This window comes from Clarias gariepinus, chromosome 4, assembly GCF_024256425.1.
Source record: "Clarias gariepinus isolate MV-2021 ecotype Netherlands chromosome 4, CGAR_prim_01v2, whole genome shotgun sequence".
In the NCBI taxonomy this organism is placed as follows: domain Eukaryota; kingdom Metazoa; phylum Chordata; class Actinopteri; order Siluriformes; family Clariidae; genus Clarias; species Clarias gariepinus.
This window is the reverse complement of record NC_071103.1, coordinates 7,567,410-7,589,380: the sequence shown is the minus strand read 5'-3', so window position 1 is coordinate 7,589,380 and position 21,971 is coordinate 7,567,410. Positions and strand designations below refer to the sequence as shown.

At 38.5% G+C, this 21,971-nt stretch overlaps 1 protein-coding gene across 4 annotated transcripts in view; it reads right to left on the bottom strand.

The window, feature by feature from the left end:
- nphp3 (nephronophthisis 3) overlaps window positions 1–21,685 on the bottom strand; it is a 34,751-nt gene extending 13,066 nt beyond the window's left edge. For 2 of the 4 annotated variants that reach the window (XM_053494200.1, XM_053494202.1), the window contains exons 1-17: window positions 21,310–21,685; window positions 20,927–21,052; window positions 18,610–18,760; window positions 17,226–17,378; window positions 16,353–16,486; window positions 16,105–16,265; window positions 15,773–15,950; window positions 14,384–14,458; window positions 10,945–11,100; window positions 10,158–10,261; window positions 9,852–9,966; window positions 9,180–9,323; window positions 6,305–6,402; window positions 2,496–2,598; window positions 2,315–2,397; window positions 1,568–1,724; window positions 1,061–1,225 (exon numbers count right to left, since the gene is read on the bottom strand). In XM_053494200.1, coding sequence (XP_053350175.1) covers window positions 1,061–1,225; window positions 1,568–1,724; window positions 2,315–2,397; window positions 2,496–2,598; window positions 6,305–6,402; window positions 9,180–9,323; window positions 9,852–9,966; window positions 10,158–10,261; window positions 10,945–11,100; window positions 14,384–14,458; window positions 15,773–15,950; window positions 16,105–16,265; window positions 16,353–16,486; window positions 17,226–17,378; window positions 18,610–18,760; window positions 20,927–21,052; window positions 21,310–21,633 — 2,427 coding nt within the window. In that variant the 5' untranslated portion in view covers window positions 21,634–21,685. The remainder of the gene's footprint in view (window positions 1–1,060; window positions 1,226–1,567; window positions 1,725–2,314; window positions 2,398–2,495; window positions 2,599–6,304; window positions 6,403–9,179; window positions 9,324–9,851; window positions 9,967–10,157; window positions 10,262–10,944; window positions 11,101–14,383; window positions 14,459–15,772; window positions 15,951–16,104; window positions 16,266–16,352; window positions 16,487–17,225; window positions 17,379–18,609; window positions 18,761–20,926; window positions 21,053–21,309) is intronic. The other 2 variants (XM_053494201.1, XM_053494203.1) reach the window with 1 other exon arrangement.
- Window positions 21,686–21,971: the final 286 nt, after the last annotated feature.

Sequence of the window (21,971 nt, the reverse complement as noted above, 5' to 3'; positions counted from 1 at the left end):
TCCTGCTGAAAGAGAGCTCTGCTATTAGAGTATACTGCTGCAGTGAAGAGTATTTGGTCTGTTACACAGTGTATTTAAGTGGCACCTGCCAGTAATTTATAAACTAAAGGCTAATAAAAGAATTAAAATTATCTTAAATCAGTTGAACAGTAATGATTAGAAAAACAAAATTAACAGCCACCAACAGGCTATTAGGCAGCACGGTGGAGCAATGGTTAGCACGGTCACCATGCGTCTCCAGGGGTCTGTGACATGGCGTGTGCGTGTTCTCTTCGTGCTTGGTCGGTTTCCTCGAGGTACTTCAGTTTCCTCCCACAACGGTCCAAAGAAATGCAGATTAGACTAACTGGCGTTTCCAAATTCCCCATAGTGTGTAAATGCAGGCGTGAATTTTGACCAAAGGTTCCACCACAGTCGTAAAATAGGAATAAATACAATGGTCACCACTGGCCTCCACGGTCCCTAGTTGGACTACAGAGGTTCCTAGATGGATAATAGCATAAGGCTATAACAAAACATTTGTAATATAAGAAAATCCTTAAACTGTATTAAATATGTTTTCAGTTTCAGTCTAAAGGCTATAAGAAAACATTATATTTTTCCTTTTCTTACTTTGTGGAAACATCTGCTGCTGCAGACCTGAATTAAAGGTGTCAAATATGTATTTGCAGTTTGCACTGGGCATAATGTGTGTCCCTCTCTCTTCTATTTGAATCTGCAGAACGAAGCCCTTCTATGTTGGTACGCTTGGCTTGGTACAGGCAGGAAACAGTATAGCCTGCTGTAGACAGGATGCAGATCATTGAACTCGTACTGTATATAAGCTTTTTGCAAGCTGTTGCAAAAATAACCGTGGACCAACATCATTACTGACACTCTCGCAAGAGATGGTGTATTCCTCAAACACAATTTCCTGTTTAGTGATAGCTTTCTATAGTAGCTATATTTACTTTGACTATTATTATTACCAGGCATTTTGACCAGTGAACTGAAAATAAGATGTGAAACTGTTTCTCTCTCTCTCCCTCACGCACGCACACACACACACACAAAAAAACACCTGTGGGTGCTGAAAGCGGACAAGGCCACAGCTGAAGCAGACGATGAGGAGTTTCTGCAGACTGCAGAGCAGAGAGGAGAGGGCTGGGAAATACAACTCTGGGAAAATCTCCAGGAGTTCAGACTCACTAACACCATTATGACTGGCACAGAGCAGGCACAGTAACTGTAGAGCAAAATAACACAGACACACACACACACACACACACACACATACACACACATACACACACATACACACACATACACACACATACACACACACACACATACACACACATACACACACACACACAATTATAAGTTAAATATGACTAAGTAAAATACTTTGTAGTATTCTAAGAGCAAGTTTAGATCCAGCTAACATGTGGTTAGTATAAAGCTGGTGATTAATCCTTGTGTATTAAATAAAAAAACTTTTTTTTTGTAGTGTTTTTACCAGCAATGTTTGGTAAAGCTGAGTCATGTTTGGAAAAGTTTTTCTGATTGTTCAGTGGTATTCACTCACATACAGTATAAAACTCACTTCTCTCATGACGTGCCTCTCTCTGTCTGTGTTCAGTGAATCCAGGATCATCTTCAGGCTCAGTCTGTACAAAGCCACTGTGTCCTGACATGACACACTCCGATGCAAAATTTTGTCCAATGTCGAAGATGATCTAGTGCTAAGGAGAAAGATATAATGAGGAATAATGTGCTTCAATAAACAAACGTACAATACTGTCATATGCAATATTTTAGTCTTATTCAATTTTATTTTTATTGTTATATTTAAAGTTTAAAATCTTGTCAGATTACACTGTTCAACATGTGCAATACTGCTTAAGTGCAATATTTTAGCTGCTTTAATATATTAATTACTATAATCAAGTATTATCTGATTATGTAATATCTTTTTAGTTTATTCTTTGTATTCTATTCCATGAACCATAAGTAGTGACAATTTAGTCGCATCCTGTGCAATGGAAATAAAGTATATATCTATATATCTGGATCTATCTATCTATCTTCTTTTAGCACATTTATGAACACAATTGAAAGAAAGAAAAATATTTCATATATTTTGTTTCTGGCACACAACCTGGAACCTCATGTAAATTAACAAAAAAGAACAAAAAGTGATTTTCCCATAAAAAGTGCCTTTTAACATGTCATGCACACGCGAGAATCCTATATTACACTGTATGCTTCTACAGTATATAGCACATTTTACACTCAAAGTGACTTTCTTTATTTAACTGGGTTTATCACTCACTGGGTGAGGAGTCTGGCTAGCAGTGAGACATACAGCGCATTGCAGGTGGACGCAGAACGACAATGTCTCTCTAACTTCTTCTCCTATAAGAAAACAGTAAATGAGCATTCTCAGTAATCACAGTAATGTTTATAAGACACATTGATGTTCATGCTGTACAAATAATACAGAAGAGACACACCTGCTCTTTCGTGGGTTTCATATCAGTGTTCAGACATTCTGTATTGAGGACACTTTTCACTTCTCTTGGATTGAGAGGGTCCAGATGTAAAGTGGGCCACAGTCTATAGAGTGAAAGAAAACTGTTGCTTACAATGTAAGTAAGAAATGCAACATTCTATAGGTTTTATGTTTATCTTCGGGAATGTGACTTGCATGTGGTGTGCATATACTCAAATAAGCTAAAGAACCACACATAATGAGTGCACAAATCACAGCATTACAAATTAAGGATTTCTGTAAAACTTTTCTGCAACAGGACTTGAATTTCTGTAGATGTTAAAGAGGGATTCATTCTGATTAAGTAGTGAAAGCATGGTAAGCTGAAGCCACATGGCAAATTAACACACAGAGTACGGATGCACATCTATAATACAGGTGATAATCACCCACTTGAAAATGAGGTATGGAAGTATGTACACTTCCCACAGAAACCTTGCTTTTTGGAGGCACAATTACTGTACTAATTAGTATAGCAAAAAAATTTAAATGACACCTACTTCTGTTACCTGTTAATCAATGGCTCAATCACAAAAAAAAAAACATTTATCCCATGCTCTGACAGATTTGCCTTGCATATATTTACACTGACTGTAAAAAACACTTCCCCTTCCATATACAGTGGAGCAAAAAAGTATTTAGTCAGCCACCAATTATGCAAGTTCTACAACTTAAAAAGATGAGAGAGGCCTGTAATTTTCATCATTTTCACCTTAACTATGAGAGACAAAATAAGAAAATCACATTGTAGGATTTTTTAAGAATTTTTTGGTAAAGTCCTCAGTAAAATAAGTATTTGGTCACCAACAAACAAGCAAGATTTCTTACAGAAAATCGTGGCCCTCACAGACCAACTTCTTCTTAAGAGGCTCCTCTGTCCTATTGATGGCATCTGTTTGAACTCGTTATCAGTATAAAAAGACACTGTCACACTCCAAACTCTATTATGGCGAAGACCAAAGAGCTGTCAAAGGACACCAGAAACAAAATTGTAGACCTGCTTGTAGTCCTGGAAGACTGAGAGCCTGTCCACACAAAGCCGGTGTGTTTCCTATCCGATCATTTTTTTTCCTCGTCCACATAAAAAAATTGCGTACACACGAAACCACTGAAAACGGTGTAGTATATATGCCAGACCAGTATGGGGCGCTGTAATTCTGCCATAGAGATACACTATACACGGACAAGAAGACTTTGAGCATGTGCATAACCTTGCGCGCTGTATACGAACCAAGATGGTGTTGTCCATTATCGCTTGTTGCTCATAACAGTTGCATAGAAGCAATAGATTTTGCTGTAATAAAGCTAGCAGGCTTTGTAGCAACACGAACACAATCATGTAGTCCACCATTATTGTTGTTGCTGGTACGTGTGACGCAGCCGACACGTGATGTGATGACATCATCATTTCACAAAATATACGGACTGGCCGTACACACGAAGACGCAATGGTGTCGTTTTCAGATTTATCCACTTTGGGACCCGGTTTAAAAAAATAGCGGTTTCAGTCTCCTAAAACGCCGGATCCGTGTGGATGAAAAATATTTCATATATTTAATTTATATACAATAAAAAATTTACACGTATACAGCGAAACGCGTCTCCGTGTGGACAGGCCCTGAATCTGCAGTAGGTAAGCAGCTTGGTGTGAAGAAATCAACCGTGGGAGCAATTGTTAGAAAATGGAAGATGTGCAAGACCACTGATAATCTCCCTCGATCGGGGCTCCATGCAAGATCTCACCCCGTGGGGTCAAAATTATCACAAGAATCCCAAAACCACATGGTGGGGGCCTAGTGAATGACCTGCAGAGAGCTGGGACGAAAGTAACAAAGGCTCCCATCAGTAACACACTGCGCCACCAGGGAGTCAAATCCTGCAGTCCCAGTCGTGTCCCCCTGCTTAAGCCAGTACATGTCCAGGCACCTCTGAAGTTTGCTAGAGAGCATTTGGATGATCCAGAAGAGGATTGGGAGAATGTCATATGGTCAGATGAAACCAAAATGGAACTTCTTGTTTGGAGGAGAAAGAATGTCGAGTTGCATCCAAAGAATACCATACCTACTGTGAAACATGGAGGTGGAAACATCATGTTCTGGGACTGTTTTTCTGCAAAGGGACCAGGACGACTGATCCGTGTAAAGAAAAGAATGAATGTTTCATGTATCATGGGGCCATGTATCGTGAGATTTTGAGTGAAAACCTCCTTCCATCAGCAAGGGCATTAAAGATGAAACGTTGCTGGGTCTTTCAGCATGACGACGATCCCAAACACACCCGTCGCCCGGGACAATAAAGGAGTGGCTTCGTAAGAAGCATTTCAAGGTCCTGGAGTGGCCTAGCCAGTCTCCAGATCTCAACCCCATAGAAAATCTTTGGAGGGAGTTAAAAGTCTGTGTTACCCAGCGACAGCCCGAAAATATCACTGCTCTAGAGGAGATCTGCATGTAGGAATATATAATTCCATAATACTAGCAACAGTGTGTAAAAACCTTGTGAAGACTTACAGAAAACGTTTGACCTCCGTCATTGCCAACAAAGAGTATATAACATTGAGATATAATTTTGTTATTGACCAAATACTTACTTTCCACCATAATTTGCAAATAAATTCTTTAAAAATCCTACAATGTCATTTTCTGGATTTGTTTTTTCTTATTCTGTCACTCATAGTTAAGGTGAAAATGATAAAAATTACCAGCCTCTCTTATCTTTTTTTGTTTTTGTTTTTTTTTCCCGATTTTCTCCCCAATCTAGTCGTGGCCAATTACTCCCCGTCACTAGGAGGCTCCCACACACATCAAGGCTACTACAACCACTCAGTCGGGATAACGAAAGCTATCCCATGTTTCCTCCGAACCACGTGACGCGAGCCGACCGCATCTTTTCGAACTGCTCGCTCACGCACAGTTAGGGGCGGAGTAACACACTCGGAGGAAAGCGCTAGCCGCTCCTTCCGTGTGCGCGAGCTCACAGACGCCCCTGATTGGCTGTAGCGCCGTGACTAATGTGGGAGCACAAGTACCTTTCATCCCTCCCCCCTGAGAGAGCTCGGCCAATTAGCTCTCTCTGTGCCTCCGGCTGTGAGAGGAAAACAGCATCACCCGGGGTTCAAACCAGCGATCTCCGGATGATAGGGCAAGCGCTTTACCACTGCGCCACTCGGAGGCTCTCTCTTATCTTTTTAAGTGGGAAAACTTGCACAATTGGTGGCTGACTAAATATTTTTTTGCCACACTGTAAATACATGCAATCAGGTCAATAAATATTTGGATTTTTTAAACTGGTTTCAGGTTTAATTTTAGGGTATATACATCTAAATCAGGTAAACACTGAAGGAATTACAGAAGTTTAGACTTGATCCACACTTTTTGAGGGACCAAAAGTAATGTAGTAATTGGCTGCTGAGCTGTTCCATGCGTTATTCTTTCATACAAGCGAGCAGCTACTTTAAACTTGTTCTCTTGTATGTGTGTGTGTGATCATTAATGTTTAAAAAACACAATAAAAAAGCATTTAACCATCCAAGTTATTTAACAACAATTCTCATTAAATAACTATATTATAATATATACTGTATAGTTATATACTACAAATATAAATGGTAACAATATTACTGGTAAGGTTGTTAAGCTAGTGGGCTACAGGTCACTACCAGAGGAAACAGCATACTACTGGCAGCAAATAAATTGTTTTTCTTATTTGAATCTGTAGACGGTTTAATGGTATATTTAATAAAAATTATGTTAATGTGTTCTTGTGTGCACGTACCTCCAAGCCTGTGGGCACGACTCAACATTGACAGACACCAAAACTCTAACATTAGCAGGTAGTGGATCAATCAGCCACTTCATATGTCGCTCTGCATTCTAAGAAACCAAACACCACCACAATCACCTCAACATACACAAACATTACATTATATATATTTACATTAACTGAAATTAGGAGTGGGGTTGTGGGCGCTGAGACCCTTAATGAGACATCTGCCCAATAAGAGCAATGAGAGAGGGGTGAATAGTCTACATAAATAGAACAAGGTGATGATGTCTCTTGCTCTTTGCAGACAGCATTTCTTGTAAATGTCCTCCAAGGTGGGCAGATGAATACCAGTTTTCACCACCCTTTTGGAGGCCAGCCAAAGCAGCACAGTTGGTGTACTGCACTAAAGAGCAGTTTGTGAGAATGCTCTCAATAGTACAGCAGTAAAAGCTCTCCAGTATGTGCTGTTGTGTCTTTCTAGTCAGAAGCAGAGAGTTCAGAAACCAGGTGAGGTTCTCAGAGATGTGGACTTTAAGGATTTTAATCTAGGTACAGTGATGTAAATGGGAGCATGAGTGTAATTGCCAGCTCGTTTGAAATCCACAATGACCTTCTTCATCTTCTTAAGTCTACTCAGACAGGCTTTTACTGTCATTCCAACCATGCACAGTTTAGTACACAGTGAAACGAAACAACGTCCCTTCAGGACCAAGGTGCTACATACAACATAAATGATCAACATAAACTAACTAACTCGCTAACTAAGAAACCTAATTAGCTGACTAGCTGAGCCAAGTCCTATACAAAATACGTAGACAACAAAGTGCACATGCAAATGTGAAAACAAGAGGGACAGAGTGACAACATGACACATTTCAATATTCACAGTGATGAGGTAATGAGTTGAGTTAGTGGGAGGAGAAACAGTAACCAGTAAACATTTCTTGTACCTGTAAGAAGCACCAAAGATAAAAAAAGAGCAATAAATATTGTGCAAAAGAGCAATTATGGGTCGGTAAGAACAATTGTTAGATGGTTGTTGATAAGTTGAATTTATCTGAGTAATTGTGTGTGTGTGTGTGTGTGTGTGTGTGTGTGTGTGTGTGTGTGTGTGTGTGTGTGTGTGTTAATCAGTCTAGTCCCTTTTCGTTGTGGAGACTGATGACTGGAAAAAAGCTGTTGCACAGCCTGGCTGGGAAGGTCTGAATGCTTTGGTACCAGGCATAGTTCAGTGTTAAGGTGTTAAACTACTGATTGGAAGTTACAGAGTTGTGTGGACATGCTTTAAGCAGAAAGTCCCATGTTTAAATCCCAGCACCACCAAGTTGCCACTGTTGGGCCCCTAACCCTCAAGGAAGAGCTTCCAGACCTGAAGACTTTGTTGAGTGCTTTGAGCAGAAGGCGAACCACCTGGTTCATCCAGGGCCTCATCTGAGAAACGCTAAAATGTTTCTTTGTGTGGTTACCCACTCCAATTGTTTCTCTCCTTTAAAATAAATTTACTGCTTTGTGATGGCCCACCAATACCTCAAACTTTATGGTCCACAAGTTATTTTGTCACAACTTTTCACACAATTGGGATGATGTTTTTCACCTTGCAAGCCTTACCCTTTTTCCTGACGACAACAATAAGCATTATGGCCAAATAACAGAATTTTTGTTTCAGGTTTCTTTGTCCCTATGTACAGCTGGCAGGTTTGGAGCAGCGGCTTTTTGCCTGCTGAGCAGCCTTTTAGGCCACATCGATATCGGTCTATCGGATACTTTTGCACCTGTTTCCTGCAGTGTCCTCACAAGATCATTTGTATTGTTTTGAGATTGATACAACGAAACATCGGATTACGAGTAACACAGTTTACGAGTGTTCCGCAAGACGAGCAAAGATTTTTAATAAATTTTGACTTGAAAAACAAGCATTGTCTTGGTTTACGAGCACTGAGTATCATGTTTCACGCATGCACTTCTTGTTGTGACCCCGAGCGTCATGTGATTACAACTAAGCCAACGGTTTTTCTCTCTCCTGCGCTGCGGAATCGTCTCCCCTGCTGGGTCTTAGTGCTCGTCTCTTACTGGTATAATCAACATCCGTGCACGCGTGTACTGTTACTGTTACTATAACACTGTGATCCCGTGTGTGTAAAACATATTTTATTTTGTGTTCGGAAGCAGCGCGTGTACTGTTTCTTATAACACACGTTATCTAAACAAATCTTTTCAGAGGTAAGGTGCTGGTTCATTTGTTTGTTTGTTTTACTTTTCAGCAGTGATTCTGTTAGTTTGCGCTTACAGGAGTGTCATTAGCGATGTTTATTGCTAATTTCCAGATAAAACAGTGGAGAGAGACGTTGATTTATGACCGCTGTTTACAGAAGTGTAGTCCAGTGCGGGAGATGCATTGTGGGTAATGCAGTCTGGTGTGTGTGAACGCGAATGCGAGATGTAAGCTAGGATATAGAGTTTTGTTCTTCAGTAGTTTTTTTTTTGTTGGATTTAAGTGCAGGATCCACTTGAAAGTTTGTACTATAACCTGATAATGCAGAAAATAAAAGAACGGCCATCGACTAGTTTGTCCATCTCATCATTACACAAGCGTTAAATTTGGTTTACGAGTGTTTTGGAATACGAGCCCACTTCTGGAATGAATTATGCTTGTAATCCGGGATTCCACTGTATACACTTTTTGTATCAAAGTACACTGCTGCAGAGAATTTGGGGTATGCTATAGTGCACTGCGACTTTAGCGTTGGATCTTTTAGGTGCTCTGGGTTGCAGGCTGGGGCCACGGTGGATCAGACATGTTTGATCTATTCCATGAATGATCAAATGTTTTACATTGTAATGTTATGGATAGACGGTGTACAAATGTGTATATCTTTACACCTACTTGGATTTGATCAATAGAGTCAATGACAATAATGATGTTGCCATGATGACGTGAGGACAGTCTCTCTAACCAGCGAGGGAATTCCTCCAGGATCTTACAGGGGTCCATGGACAAGCCTGAGAGGGTCCAGAAATGCTGCAAAAGCTGGAAAAGGCCAAAGACAAAACTTTATAACTTCTTCAGCAATTTTTTTAGCAGCATACCAAGTAAACTGAAGCATAAAACTAAAGGTATTTTATATAAATAAATCAAGTGTTTTTGTTTTATGAGTTTTATTAGCATGTAAAGTGCTGATTGGGATGAAAATTGGTGGAGTTGGTGTTTTTTAATAAACATTTTCTTTTAGTGCTAAATTAAAGTTAGACTTAACAACATATTGAAAACATATAAATTCATGATACCTGCTTTGTGTTTTGTGTCTTTTTATCAACCTTTTATATTTTTGTATTCAAATAAAATGTTTTGAGTGAAACAATGATTTACCAAGACATGAACTGCATATTGTTTTCTGTTAATTCATTACTCATAAACTGCTTCGAAACTATGCAATTATCAAGTGCCATATTAACAGCAGTTTAGTCAATGTTAAGACTGACAATTATTAGCTTCACAATTAGCAAATCTTTTACAGTTATACTAAAGCATACATGAATTCATGTGTGCATTAAAGACCTTTACAGTGAGACGTTTGATGATGAGGACGGGATCTGCGCTGGTGGACAAAGCAGGACCCACAAAGTGATAGAGGATCAGTGTGTTGGGAGAGTGCTTCTGCTGCAGCTCTATCCTGGGACACAGTTATTTTTTACTAAAATTATTTTCTTTGTTCAACATATGTATTTCAAGTACAGGACATTTCTTGAGGCTGAATGTTATTAAATGAATAATCAAGTAAATGTGTGCTGCTCTCTTTATGTAAAAATAAGTGAAGTCTGTTTAAACTGTACAGGTGTTTGTTTCATTTGCAATAGTAAATACCATTTAGCAAGAAGAAGAGATTTGCCTGAACCTGGCCCTCCTGACACCAGCAAAGGGGGCGTGGGGGGAGGAGCAGCAACCATATCATTCAGACAATCAATGTACTAAAGAGACAGCGCAAAAGTAGGGGGGGGGGGGGGAATAAAAGATTATTAGGTATTCTCATTGTCACATAATGGATAAAGCAATTAACTGCAATGCAAACTGGATATAATTCATCACTTTAGGCACTGTTGATATTTCATGTGATATACAGTGCTGTAATGTCAATGCTGAATTTTGTACAACCACAGCTCTGCTAACAGTTCTGTCTGTAATTACAAATGATATTTTTATAATAAAGTATTCCTGAAATGCATTATACTTTCCATAGTAACATTCACTCTATAGACTGTCTTAATAATCTAAGACTAATAACCAATTATTTAAAATGTGTTTATATAACAAACAAACTGTAAATGTAATCTTTTACCTAAAAATAATTTCTGTAATCTGTGGAAGAAATTTATTCATTATTAGCAGATACTACAGACTGTTCTATAGTATACAGCTGTGGATAAGCAATGGTTAAATGAATACTTGTTTTGATGTAACCCAGAACAGGACTCTTTTCGCATAGGGATCTCTACAGAACTCTATATTTGTATTTCAATGCTGCTTTAATAATTATTAAACATATTCATTGTTAAACTTGCTAAATAAATTAAATAGAATAATTTCTTTAGACATACACACACAAGAGCCAAAGAGAGCGAAAGAGAGGAATAAAAGGCAAGGATAGAAGAACCTTCTGAAAGCTGAGACTAGCTGAAGCACTGCAAATGTGCTGGTAGGCCTCAGTCTGCTCCTGTTCATCATGTAAATCCCAGAGCACATCACCAGAGTCAGAGTCTTCTCTGTCCTCCAGTCCCATGCTGTCTTCCAGCTCCAATCCAAACAGTTCCTACAGAGACATATAAAAAATAAGAAAAGTAAGAAGTAAGACTGGTAAGCAACAGCAGTTTAATGACAGAAACAAAAGGCCTGATTGAAATTACAAAAGTAAACTGCCAACACAATAAAGAAAAAAAACTGACGGTTTTAGACCAGCAAATTTAATTCAACCCCTTAAATTAACTGACCATTTACACAACCCTCCAAAACAAACAACACCCTAAAAGAAGCTGGTTCTTAAAGCCTGGAAAAGCAAAACAGAAGAAGAATTAAACATGGTGATGTCAGTTGATCGCTGAAGAATTTTTTGATACGCTTGGGAATTCATCTTTCCCTCTGGTCCTGATGCAGCACAGCAGGCCCAAATCATGATGTTTCCTTTATCATACTTTTAACAAAACATTTTATACGTACTGCAGACTTATAAACACAGATATAAGCCAGTTTCAATGATGCCTTCAAATCTTTGGCTGTCACCCAGGGTTGTTTCTTTACCTTATTAATTAGTCTTTTTGTGATCTTCAGGTCATTTTGATTGGGTGCCCACTTTTTGGTAGATTAGCCAGTCTCTATTTGCTTAATTGTAGACTGGTGAATTTCTTTAAAAACTCTGTCCAGCTTTATGTTAATCAACAATTCTTAATTATAGCGAGGCACACATTACACGCCTCACATTAGCATATTATTTTAGTGCAGCGCAGACTCAAAAAAGTTTGAGTGGCTTTCAATCAGTCAAAGTAGCTCAATACCTCCAAAATAATTTTCTTAACAAGACTCTATGTATGCGAACACCTGACTCCAATTATCTTTTTTGAAGTCATTAACTCAAAGATTCACACACCTTTGCCTCTAGTACTATGAGATTTCTTTTGGTTGTTCTCACAGGAAAGATCAAAAGATTTTTATGTTATTATTTTAGGCAGGGCTGTCAATATTAACACGTTAACAATCTTTATTCAAATTAATCATATGGCCAAGTTTGACCCTAAATGGCTTCTAATAATCACAGCATGGTTACGCGATACCTTTGTTTAACACGCCCAGAGTGAATGAGTGCAGTTGCCATTTGTCATTGATTTGATGTCCTGTTCACTCTAAGGTAGTTACTTGCTGATGTCCAGTGGTCTCCAGTAAGTATCATAAAGAGGTAGCCTATGCGATCTGCCTTTCTTTTACAGCTCTTGTCAGTGTTTTACATTTAATTTATTGTTGTAAAAATACTTCCCCTTGAAGCTAGCTTACGCACAAAACTTTGGTTTTATCCAGACCTCCCTCTAGAAGCATTTTATAATGAAACTTGCAGTTCAGCACACCTAGTGTTGTTTCCTCAGTATTATCTGAGTTAAATGTGCCATTATTACACACAGGTGGGTAACTACATATCTGCAACTAAGGGAAGTCATTAGGGTCAAATTTGGTCATATGATTAATTTGTGTTTTTAAAAATAGTATGGAGTTTAAAATTTTAGATTGCTCTCTGTTATGAGCTGCAGTTTCTTTCCAGCACTTCTTTAACACAGGGCACCACAGTTTTTCACACTTCTCAGAGGTACATTTAGCAAACTCACAGGTTGCATTGATGGTTTCACAAACTGCCACCCACTCACTCTTTTTATCTTTAAAGGGAAGGGGAATAGGGCAGCATTTCCCTTCAACTATTTCTTTACATTTTATTACCCCTGCTGCAAGCAAAACAGTTTTCTCTTCTCTCCAGTTTGGCTTTCTTTACGAAGTAATTTTGATCAGATTATGACAGTCCTGAACACCTCTATTATAGGGGCTTGAAACAGTTAATTGGAGAAGTGTGATTAGGATAACGTCATGCAGTCGAGTCATGCAGTTTTGTCTATTTGCATAAAGCTTTCACACAACTACTGCTGATCTCACCATTAAGATTTTCCACAGTTTAAAACCACTAATACCCAAAATTAGATCACACTATAATTGCGCTTATATCACACCTACTTTGCAGCCCTCAGTGCTGAAACAATCTCTTCAAACATAAACAACTTTTATGTCCTACTTAGAGGTTGAAGTATTTTTAATTTACTTTGACGCGATTCCTAGGAGTGAGTCTGAGACGCTGGGTAAATATAGGCCCTGGAGCCTATCCTAGGAGACTCTGTATGCGGTACAGTCTATTGCAGGGCAAGAGCACACACATTCACATACTATGGGCAATGTGGAAATGGCAATTAGGATAATCTGCATGTCCTTCGACTGTGGCAGGGTACTGGAGAACCTGGAACCTGGAAATCCACCACACACAGGGAGACCATGCACCATGCCATCTGACTTCTTAATAAGAATTCAAACTGTTAACGTGAAAAGCAGTACTCAAACTAAAAGTAAACATTTATATATATATATATATATATATATATATATATATATATATATATATATATATATATATATATATGTATATAACACTCAACAAAAATATAAACGCAACACCTTTGTTTCTGCTCCGATTTTTCATGAGATGGACTTAAAGATCTAAAATTCATTCCAGATACACAATATTACCATTTCTCTCAAACATTGTTCACAAATCAGTCTAAATGTGTGATAGTGAGCACTTCTGCTTTGCTGAGATAATCCATCCCACCTCACAGGTGTGCCACATCAAGATGCTGATCTGACATCATGAGTAGTGCACAGGTGTACCTTATACTGCCCACAATAAAAGGCCACCCTGGAATGTGCAGTTTTTTTTGACCGCCGTATACGACAGCGTGTACCAGTCCCACTAATATCCAACAACTTCGCACAGCCATTGAAGAGGAGTGGACCAACATTCCACAGGCCACAATTAACAATCTGATAAACTCTATGCGAAGAAGATGTGTTGCACTGCATGAGGCAAATGGTGGTCACACCAGATACTGACGGTTCTGAGTCCCCAGACCCCCAATAAAGCAAAAAACTGCACATTCCAGGGTGGCCTTTTATTGTGGGCAGTATAAGGTACACCTGTGCACTACTCATGATGTCAGATCAGCATCTTGATGTGGCACACCTGTGAGGTGGGATGGTATATCTCAGCAAAGCAGAAGTGCTCACTATCACACATTTAGACTGATTTGTGAACAATGTTTGAGAGAAATGGTAATATTGTGTATCTGGAAAGAATTTTAGATCTTTAAGTCCATCTCATGAAAAATCGGAGCAGAAACAAAGGTGTTGCGTTAATATTTTTGTTGAGTGTAGTTTACATCAACACAATAGAGCTCAATCTGGGAAACAGAAAGCATTTATAAACACTGAAATCAGATAAAAATTGTATATACCTGCTTTACAATCCTTTCTAGCTGAGCAAAAATAAGTGCTGCTCCCTCCTCTGCAGAGCCTGAGTGGTCCACCACCTGCACATTGAAACACACACCTCTGAGCCTGTATACACACCACATACTGTACAGTGTCAGCACACATATAAATTAATTGAAAAGAAAGTAACAGTAAACTCAGACAAAATACCGATCCCGAGTTGGCTGTAGAAAGTAAAACGCTAACCAGGGTATTATTTTGGCTTGTGTTAGTACATTGTGCTAAAACAGGCTCAGCTATGCCATAGATAACACGCATTTAAAAAATAATACTAATAATAGTGATTCATTACCATTGCTTTTATGTTTTAACTGACTTTGTCCAGGTTTTTACAGTCTTAGTTTTAAAGTTTCGTTGTGTTTTATCAAGCTCATCTTACAGTTTTTTTAGTGCTTGTGGGTCCAGAGTTTAGAACTACTAAAGTCTATGTAAAAATTTTCCACTATGCTTTCAGATATGAACTCCGCCGTTGCCGGATGAGAAAAGAGAAGGGTTGGGCTAACAACCCGCCCCGTGAAAACCAAACCGCTACGGAAACAACGAGAATTCTCTTCAAGTTCAATTAAACACAATGGAGAACGCTTGTTGCTCTATGCACCGATTGGTGCTGGAGGCCTTAAGGATTTCAGATGTCACACACCCACACTCACACACACCAAAAAAGGCCCTATTTCAGACTTCAAGAATTAGCCGCCATCAAGCAAAGAAAACTACTAAAACTATTTGGAATCTCCATAAATTGGGTTAAAACTGTCCAACATATTATTAAACTATGAATAGACAGTGCTGAGCTAGCAACCAATGTGGAAGAAATGTGAACACCACTAACTGAAACACTTATCTGTCTGGATTTATTTTTACTTTTTTCAAAGGTAAAGTACAGGTTCATTTGTTTTATTTTTTGGGTTGTGGAATGGATAAGTTCCACACTGAGCTTTAATTATTTCTTATGGAGAAATTCACTTTGATTTACGAGTGTTTTGATACACGAGGACACCTCTGGAATACTGAAAATTATGCTCATAATCCAAGGTTCCACTGTATGTTTAATTGTGGAAATAAGAACATTTACACACAGAAAGCTTTAAAGGAGCATAAACATTGAATTTTTAATCAATGGAAAATGGGAAGGTGGTCTGATGAGTTCAGATTGAGCCTATGCCAGATTAATGGGTGCTTCAGGGTAAAAAGGGAAACCAATGTCCCCCTTTATGCATAGGTCCCACCTATGTGGTGGAACAAAATTTCAGCGAGTGCGACTTTTTTTTTGGCCAGTGAAGGTGTATATGTCATATTGTTGAATTGTGGGATATTTGTCTAAGAACATGTAAAGAAGCAAAAGTGTGTCCTACCTTAACCTTAGCGGCCTTGTCTGCATTGTTAACTTTCTCCAGGAGGTCTCTAGCGGCTGAGCTCAGACAGGAAGCACCCTCACTCTCTACTCTCTTTTCTCCCGTATTTAAATAGACCAGCAGAGGACGAGAGTCTGGAGTGCGTACAAATGCCTCTTCCACATCTTCCATTACACAACTTAAGTTATGAAAGAAAGAAAGTGAGAAAAGGACAACATCAGCATAGGGTTCAAATTCTTATTACTTTTCCACTTTTTCCATTGCAGAGTTACACATTCTGTTTGAATATTTCTCTGTGTGTGTGTGTGTGTGTGTGTGTGTGTACGCCTCACCTGGTCACTGAGGATTTGAGCAGCAGCACACACACTGAGCTCCTCTCAAGCTCCAGATGGCGCTCAGTAGCATACAGAGCAGCTTTTTCCTCCGGGAAACACACAGTTAAATAGGAATGACCCAAACTCTCACAAAACCTCTTCAATTCAGGTGAATGAGTCTGAGAAACAGAGACAGAACCAGATCATACTGTGCATCAGCTGGCCTGACCGTGTGGAGGGTGGTGTGTGAATTTGGATGTGTGTACCTGTATAAAGACTTGGAGTTCTGCTCTGGTCTCTTGGGTATAGATGAAATAACAGCGGACTGTGTTACTCCATAAAGCCTGAGACACATGAGGAGAAACCTGTAGCAGGCTGGACACTGCTGCATCCCAATCATCTAAAACAGATGTTTAATGTCAATATAATAGCACTCATGCAAACGGATCTACTCACTATGATGTAATCTAGTTCATGGTTAAATTAAGATCTTCCTAGCCCAGGATAGCATTGTACATTATATAAAAATGTCTTTTTGTGTATTTTATTTTTAATAAATAATGGTTCCCATAACATGAAGATAAAATTAAAGCTAAAATTATCATTCCTAATTTAAGTTTGAGATAGGATGCAATGTGCAAGTAGTAAACAACAATAAAAGTAAGTTTTTGCATAAACAATTTGTTCAAATTAGCTTTAGCAAGTTTCTCAAAAAAGAAAGCTGCAACACAAAGAAGACCACGTGCACTTAATGTGTACAATGAATGTGTATGTTTTAAGTAAGTAAAAACATGCCTAAAACCCGAGAGTCCATTTAAATGTTTTTAGCATATGCAGAACGTCTAATATTTCCCCAACCTGACCATGTCATAATGTTGACAAATTCTGATTATTATTATTATTATATTCTGTATAATGCTTTTTTTGTGCTCAGTTGTTTGGATTAGTTTAACACTCGCCAGTTCTATTCATTTAAAGTGACTATTCATTCATTTTCAAAGCAACGATGGCAAGAAATTGTCAAAACTGCACATGCATTAAGGCAAAAAAACAAAAAAGTGTAATTGTCCGTAATAAACACACTTGCACACAAACAAAACTGTAGTAAGTCACGGCTGAAGTGTATGAGGAACTTTAACCTCTGCTGACATTGGCGAATGGCCCCTCGACATCGATGAGACTGTGAGCAAACTCTGGCCCTCTGTGACCCTGCTGCAGCTGCATCATACTCCCCATGGAAGGCTCACTACCAAGAATGCATCCACTCCAGTACTCACACTGTGCCCCTGCAGCTAAAGTCAAAGAGACAGGGTAGGGAGGAAGAAAAAAAGTTACAAAATGAAAGTCAGCGAAATCAAAACATTTATATAGCACGGGAATCTCTAACTCTAATCCTCGAAGACCAGCGCCCAACACCATTTGTAATTCACCAACACCTCTAAACACACCCACTGAACCTTATAATTAAAAGATTAGTTGTAACTGTGTTTAAGCACAAGAATCACAAAACACTTGTGGAAACTTTAAGGATCGAAAAGTCCCAGATTCAAACCCCAGCACCATCAAGTTGCCACTGCTGGGCCCTTGACCAAGGCCCTTAACCCTCAACTGCTCAGATGCATAATGAGATAAAAATTTAAGTTGCTCTGGATAAAGCCGTCTACCAAATGCCATAAAAATGTAAATGTTGGAAACTCTCTGATAAACTAAAAGAACTGTCGGTGTAGCGATATACATTGTAATTAAGGTGGTTCCAATGGATGTTATTTTGCAAACATCTGTTTGTTTATGGCCACAGTTTGAAATTTAAATAATTGTGTATGCGATGCAGCCACTGCACTTTAGGTTTTATATATATTCAAAGTTCTTGAGATTTGTTTAGACTGACTGACCATTTCTTATGGTGATGATGTAATGTCTTTTGTCTTTTCTTAACTACATGATTCTTGCCATAATATGGATTTGTACAGTAGTTGCAGTGGCACTAATAGGGCTATTTACACGGTACTCACCCTTCCTCTGACCAAGACAATTTGTGGACTAAAGCACATTAAGAATGCAAGAAATGCCACAGATTAACTCATGACAAGACACACCTGTAAACTGAAAACCATTGAGTGAGAAAATGCCATGAGTGTGCCAAGCTATCATCAAGCCTAATTGTAGGTACTTTGTAGGACAATCTAATATAAAGCATATTCTGTTTTTTTTAAACATTTTTCTACATAATTCCATACATGCTCTGCCATAGATTGGATGTCTTCAATATTAATGTACAATATTGAAAATAAAAAAAATTAAGAAAAACAATGAAGGAGGAGAGTCCAACATTTGCCTGGTAGTATATATGCTGTGTTACATGCGTTATCCATCCTTTTTTTTGACTGAAAGAAAACTAGGATATTTACTTGACTTTGAACAAGCATTCCTAGTACCATCAGGCACAATAATTAGTAAATCAGAACTACGCACACTGGAAATCAGGTGCACACATACTGTACTGTATAGATATGAACATCTTACTTGTGACACTTGTGTGGTTGTCATCAGAGTCAGAGTCAATAGGTTCGTACAGTTGAACACCCTGAGCTTGCAGTTGCTGCAGTTTAGACTCCAGATCACGCTTTGCCCTTAATAAATCCTGAATTTCCTTTTCCTTTGTCTCGCGGAAGATCTGTTCATCAAGTGAGGAGAGAGGGGTTGTGTAAGAAGAGTGTACACTGAGAAGCAGATGGTACTGTGTAGCTAAAGGTTAAGTAAGACACTTATAAGTCACATAGTTTTTTAAACACTTCCAACAAAAAGTGTACTAAACTAAGATTGGTAGTTTCTTCTGATTGGGATAATATACTAACAGATCTTTAAAGGTCTTTTCTACAGTTCATCTAAAAATAATAATATTGTGATAGTTTTTTTTTTTATTCAAAAAGTGAAACTGATATATTATGCATTAATTGCATGGAAGAGTGAAATATTTTTAATATTTTAAGTCTTTTTATTAAAAAAAAAAATCCAGTATTTCAGTATTTCAATATATTAGAATATTTAATTTCAAGTCTAAGTAAAAGACTATTCATACAGTACAAATACCAGGTCAATACAAATATGGGGAAGACAGCTTACTTGCACTGAAGTTGCCTAAAGTCTATTAACTTTTTTTGATTAAAGAGCACTTTATGCTCCTGTCTGCTGACCATTTATGGAAATGGCAATTTCTTTATAGCAGGACAGCAGGACTTTGCACCTGCCCACATTGCCAAAACTACCATTTACTGGTTTGCTGACGATGATATAACTGTGCTTGACTGGTTAGCCATTTTACCTGACCTGAACCTCATAGAGAATCTATGGGCTACTGTAAAGAGGAAGATGAGAAACACCCAATCCAACTATACAGATGAGCTGAGGGTTGCTATCAAAGCAACATGGTCTTCAAGCAGCAGTGCCACAGGCTGAGCTTCTCCATGTCATGCCTTACTGATACAGTAACTCATTTTAAAGAATCCCCAACAAAGTATTAAATACATAAATTAACAAAATTTTTTGAAAAGTTGGATATTTCTGTATCTGAATATATCCGTTTTTGATTGATTTTAGGAAATATTTTAGTTTTTAATGAGATACTGGAATTAAATTTTTTATTAGCTGTAATTGGCATAATCATTGAAGCTTAAAACAAACAAAAAAAAAAATCCTGTAATCATTTACTTTATGTGTCATGCATCTACAATATATGAGCGTCATTACAAAATTACAAAAAAAAACTTTGCCATGATATTGATTTTTTTGTAATGTATTTATTTAAAAGCCCAACATTAGAGTTCATAGAGAGCAACTATATATATATTAAAAATTCAAGTGTTTATTGATTTACATTGTTAATGCATTTCCTCTTAAACTACAGTAGGTTCATGTCTAGTAAACCAGAAATTGGAGTATATATGGCTCTTACTCCATTGTGAGACTGACCTGTCATGTTCAGAGTAAATTAAAAATAAAAACTCATAAGGTTATACATGTTTTGAGAAGTTATTTTATATGAGATGTAGTCTAGAACACTACAGTTTAGTTTCCAGAAAAATACTCCAACATGACAGAAGATGCTGTGGAAGGCTCAAATGGACATCTGCCAAAGAAAGAAGTACTGACAAGTGTCCTCTTTGAGAAACAGAAGCCTCACTTGTTATAGCTGAACTGGCTAACACACCTAACACACAGTATGAATGCAGATCAATTCCTGCTTCTGTGTCACCCAAATGAGGATGGGTTCCCTGTTGAGTCTGGTTCCTCTCAAGGTTTCTCCCCATTACCATCTCAGGAAGTTTTTCCTTGCCATTGTTGCCCTCAACTTGCTCTTCAGGGACTATCTGACCATTTTGATTCATGCACACTCACATTCCATACAAACGTAAATAATTCTTTTAATTGTGTAAAGCTGCTTTGCGACAATGACAATTGTTAAAAGTGCTATACAAATAAAATTTAATTGAATTACTGCTCCTGAAACTTTAAAAAACAAGAGAAACCAGTGTGCACAGACACTATGTGTAGGATGCTCAGATCAGCTAGCCTCATGGGCAGAGTTATCAGGAAAAAAGAAAACAACTAAGGTTGGCAAATCAAAAAAAGAGTTTGCAGTCGGCCAGGTTGCACAAACAGTGGAGTTAAAATGACTCTGCATCATGTGGAAGGCATCCTCCATCAGCCCTGATACCACTACATACTAAAGGCATGCAGTTGCTTTGGGAAGCTCTCAAATAAAATTGTAACCTTTACTGAAATTGTGTCATTTTTGTATCTGTGAAAAAAAGCAAAGAACAGGTTTACTAAAGTTCTGCACCTTAAATTGTCGTTTCACTTTATCTCTGTCATGTTCGAAGGTGGCTGCTCTCTCCATGGCCTGGTATTTTGCCTCCAAAGCATTTTCCTTCTCCCTGAGAATCTTCTGGTACGTCTTTTGCAAGGCCTGGTGGGCAAAGAACACAGAAGACATAAAGGTTTATAGAATTAACAGAAAGTGTCTGTGTTATAAAAATTATGTTGCTCCAATTTTGGGGCTCTTATCATTTCGGATATTCACCAGTTCACAAATGTATTCCTCAACCCAAAGGAAAAAAATAACATATGATCATGTCATGAGTCCAGGTGAATGTGACTAAAGTGTTCTTCCTTACTGAGACCTGTGACAGACACATTGGTTGAGATCTGGTTCTGTTCTGGTACCTGCAGCTCAGCACGTAGCCTCTTGTTCTCCTCATCCAGCTTGGCCTCTTTCTTCTGCATGGCCGCTATCTCATTGTTCTTGCTTACACGAAAGATCTCGTAATCCTTCCGGAGACGCTCGTATTCAGCAGCATACTCCAGCTCCACAGAGCCTGTGGATTTGAAGCTGGCCCCGATGACCCGCGGGCCACGTCTGAACGAACTGCGTACCAGTCGTGCTTTTGGCTTCACTTCCACAGGAATCTCGCACGCTTCTCCACCCTCAGCCCCATACCCGTCCTCGATCACATCACCAGGACTCACTAAAGATGAGGCTGTACCCATAATTCTTTTGTGAAACTCTATTTAGCGCCCTGGTCATCACTGGTCCTGATGATAAAGACTGATAGAAGGATAAAAATATACAGTTAGTGTCACACTGACACAACCAAAGAAATTTACAGTGCTCATTTAATGCTCACTCTCACTTACTCTATATCACTTTATACATAGGGCACAAGGCGGGTTACACCCTAGATGGGGTGCCAATCCATCACACACACATACTGTACACTCATTAACAACCTACAGGCAATTTGGGAACACCAATTATCGGACTCTGCATATCTTTGGACTGTGGTAGGAAACCCACCAAGCACGGGGAGAACATAAAAACTACATAC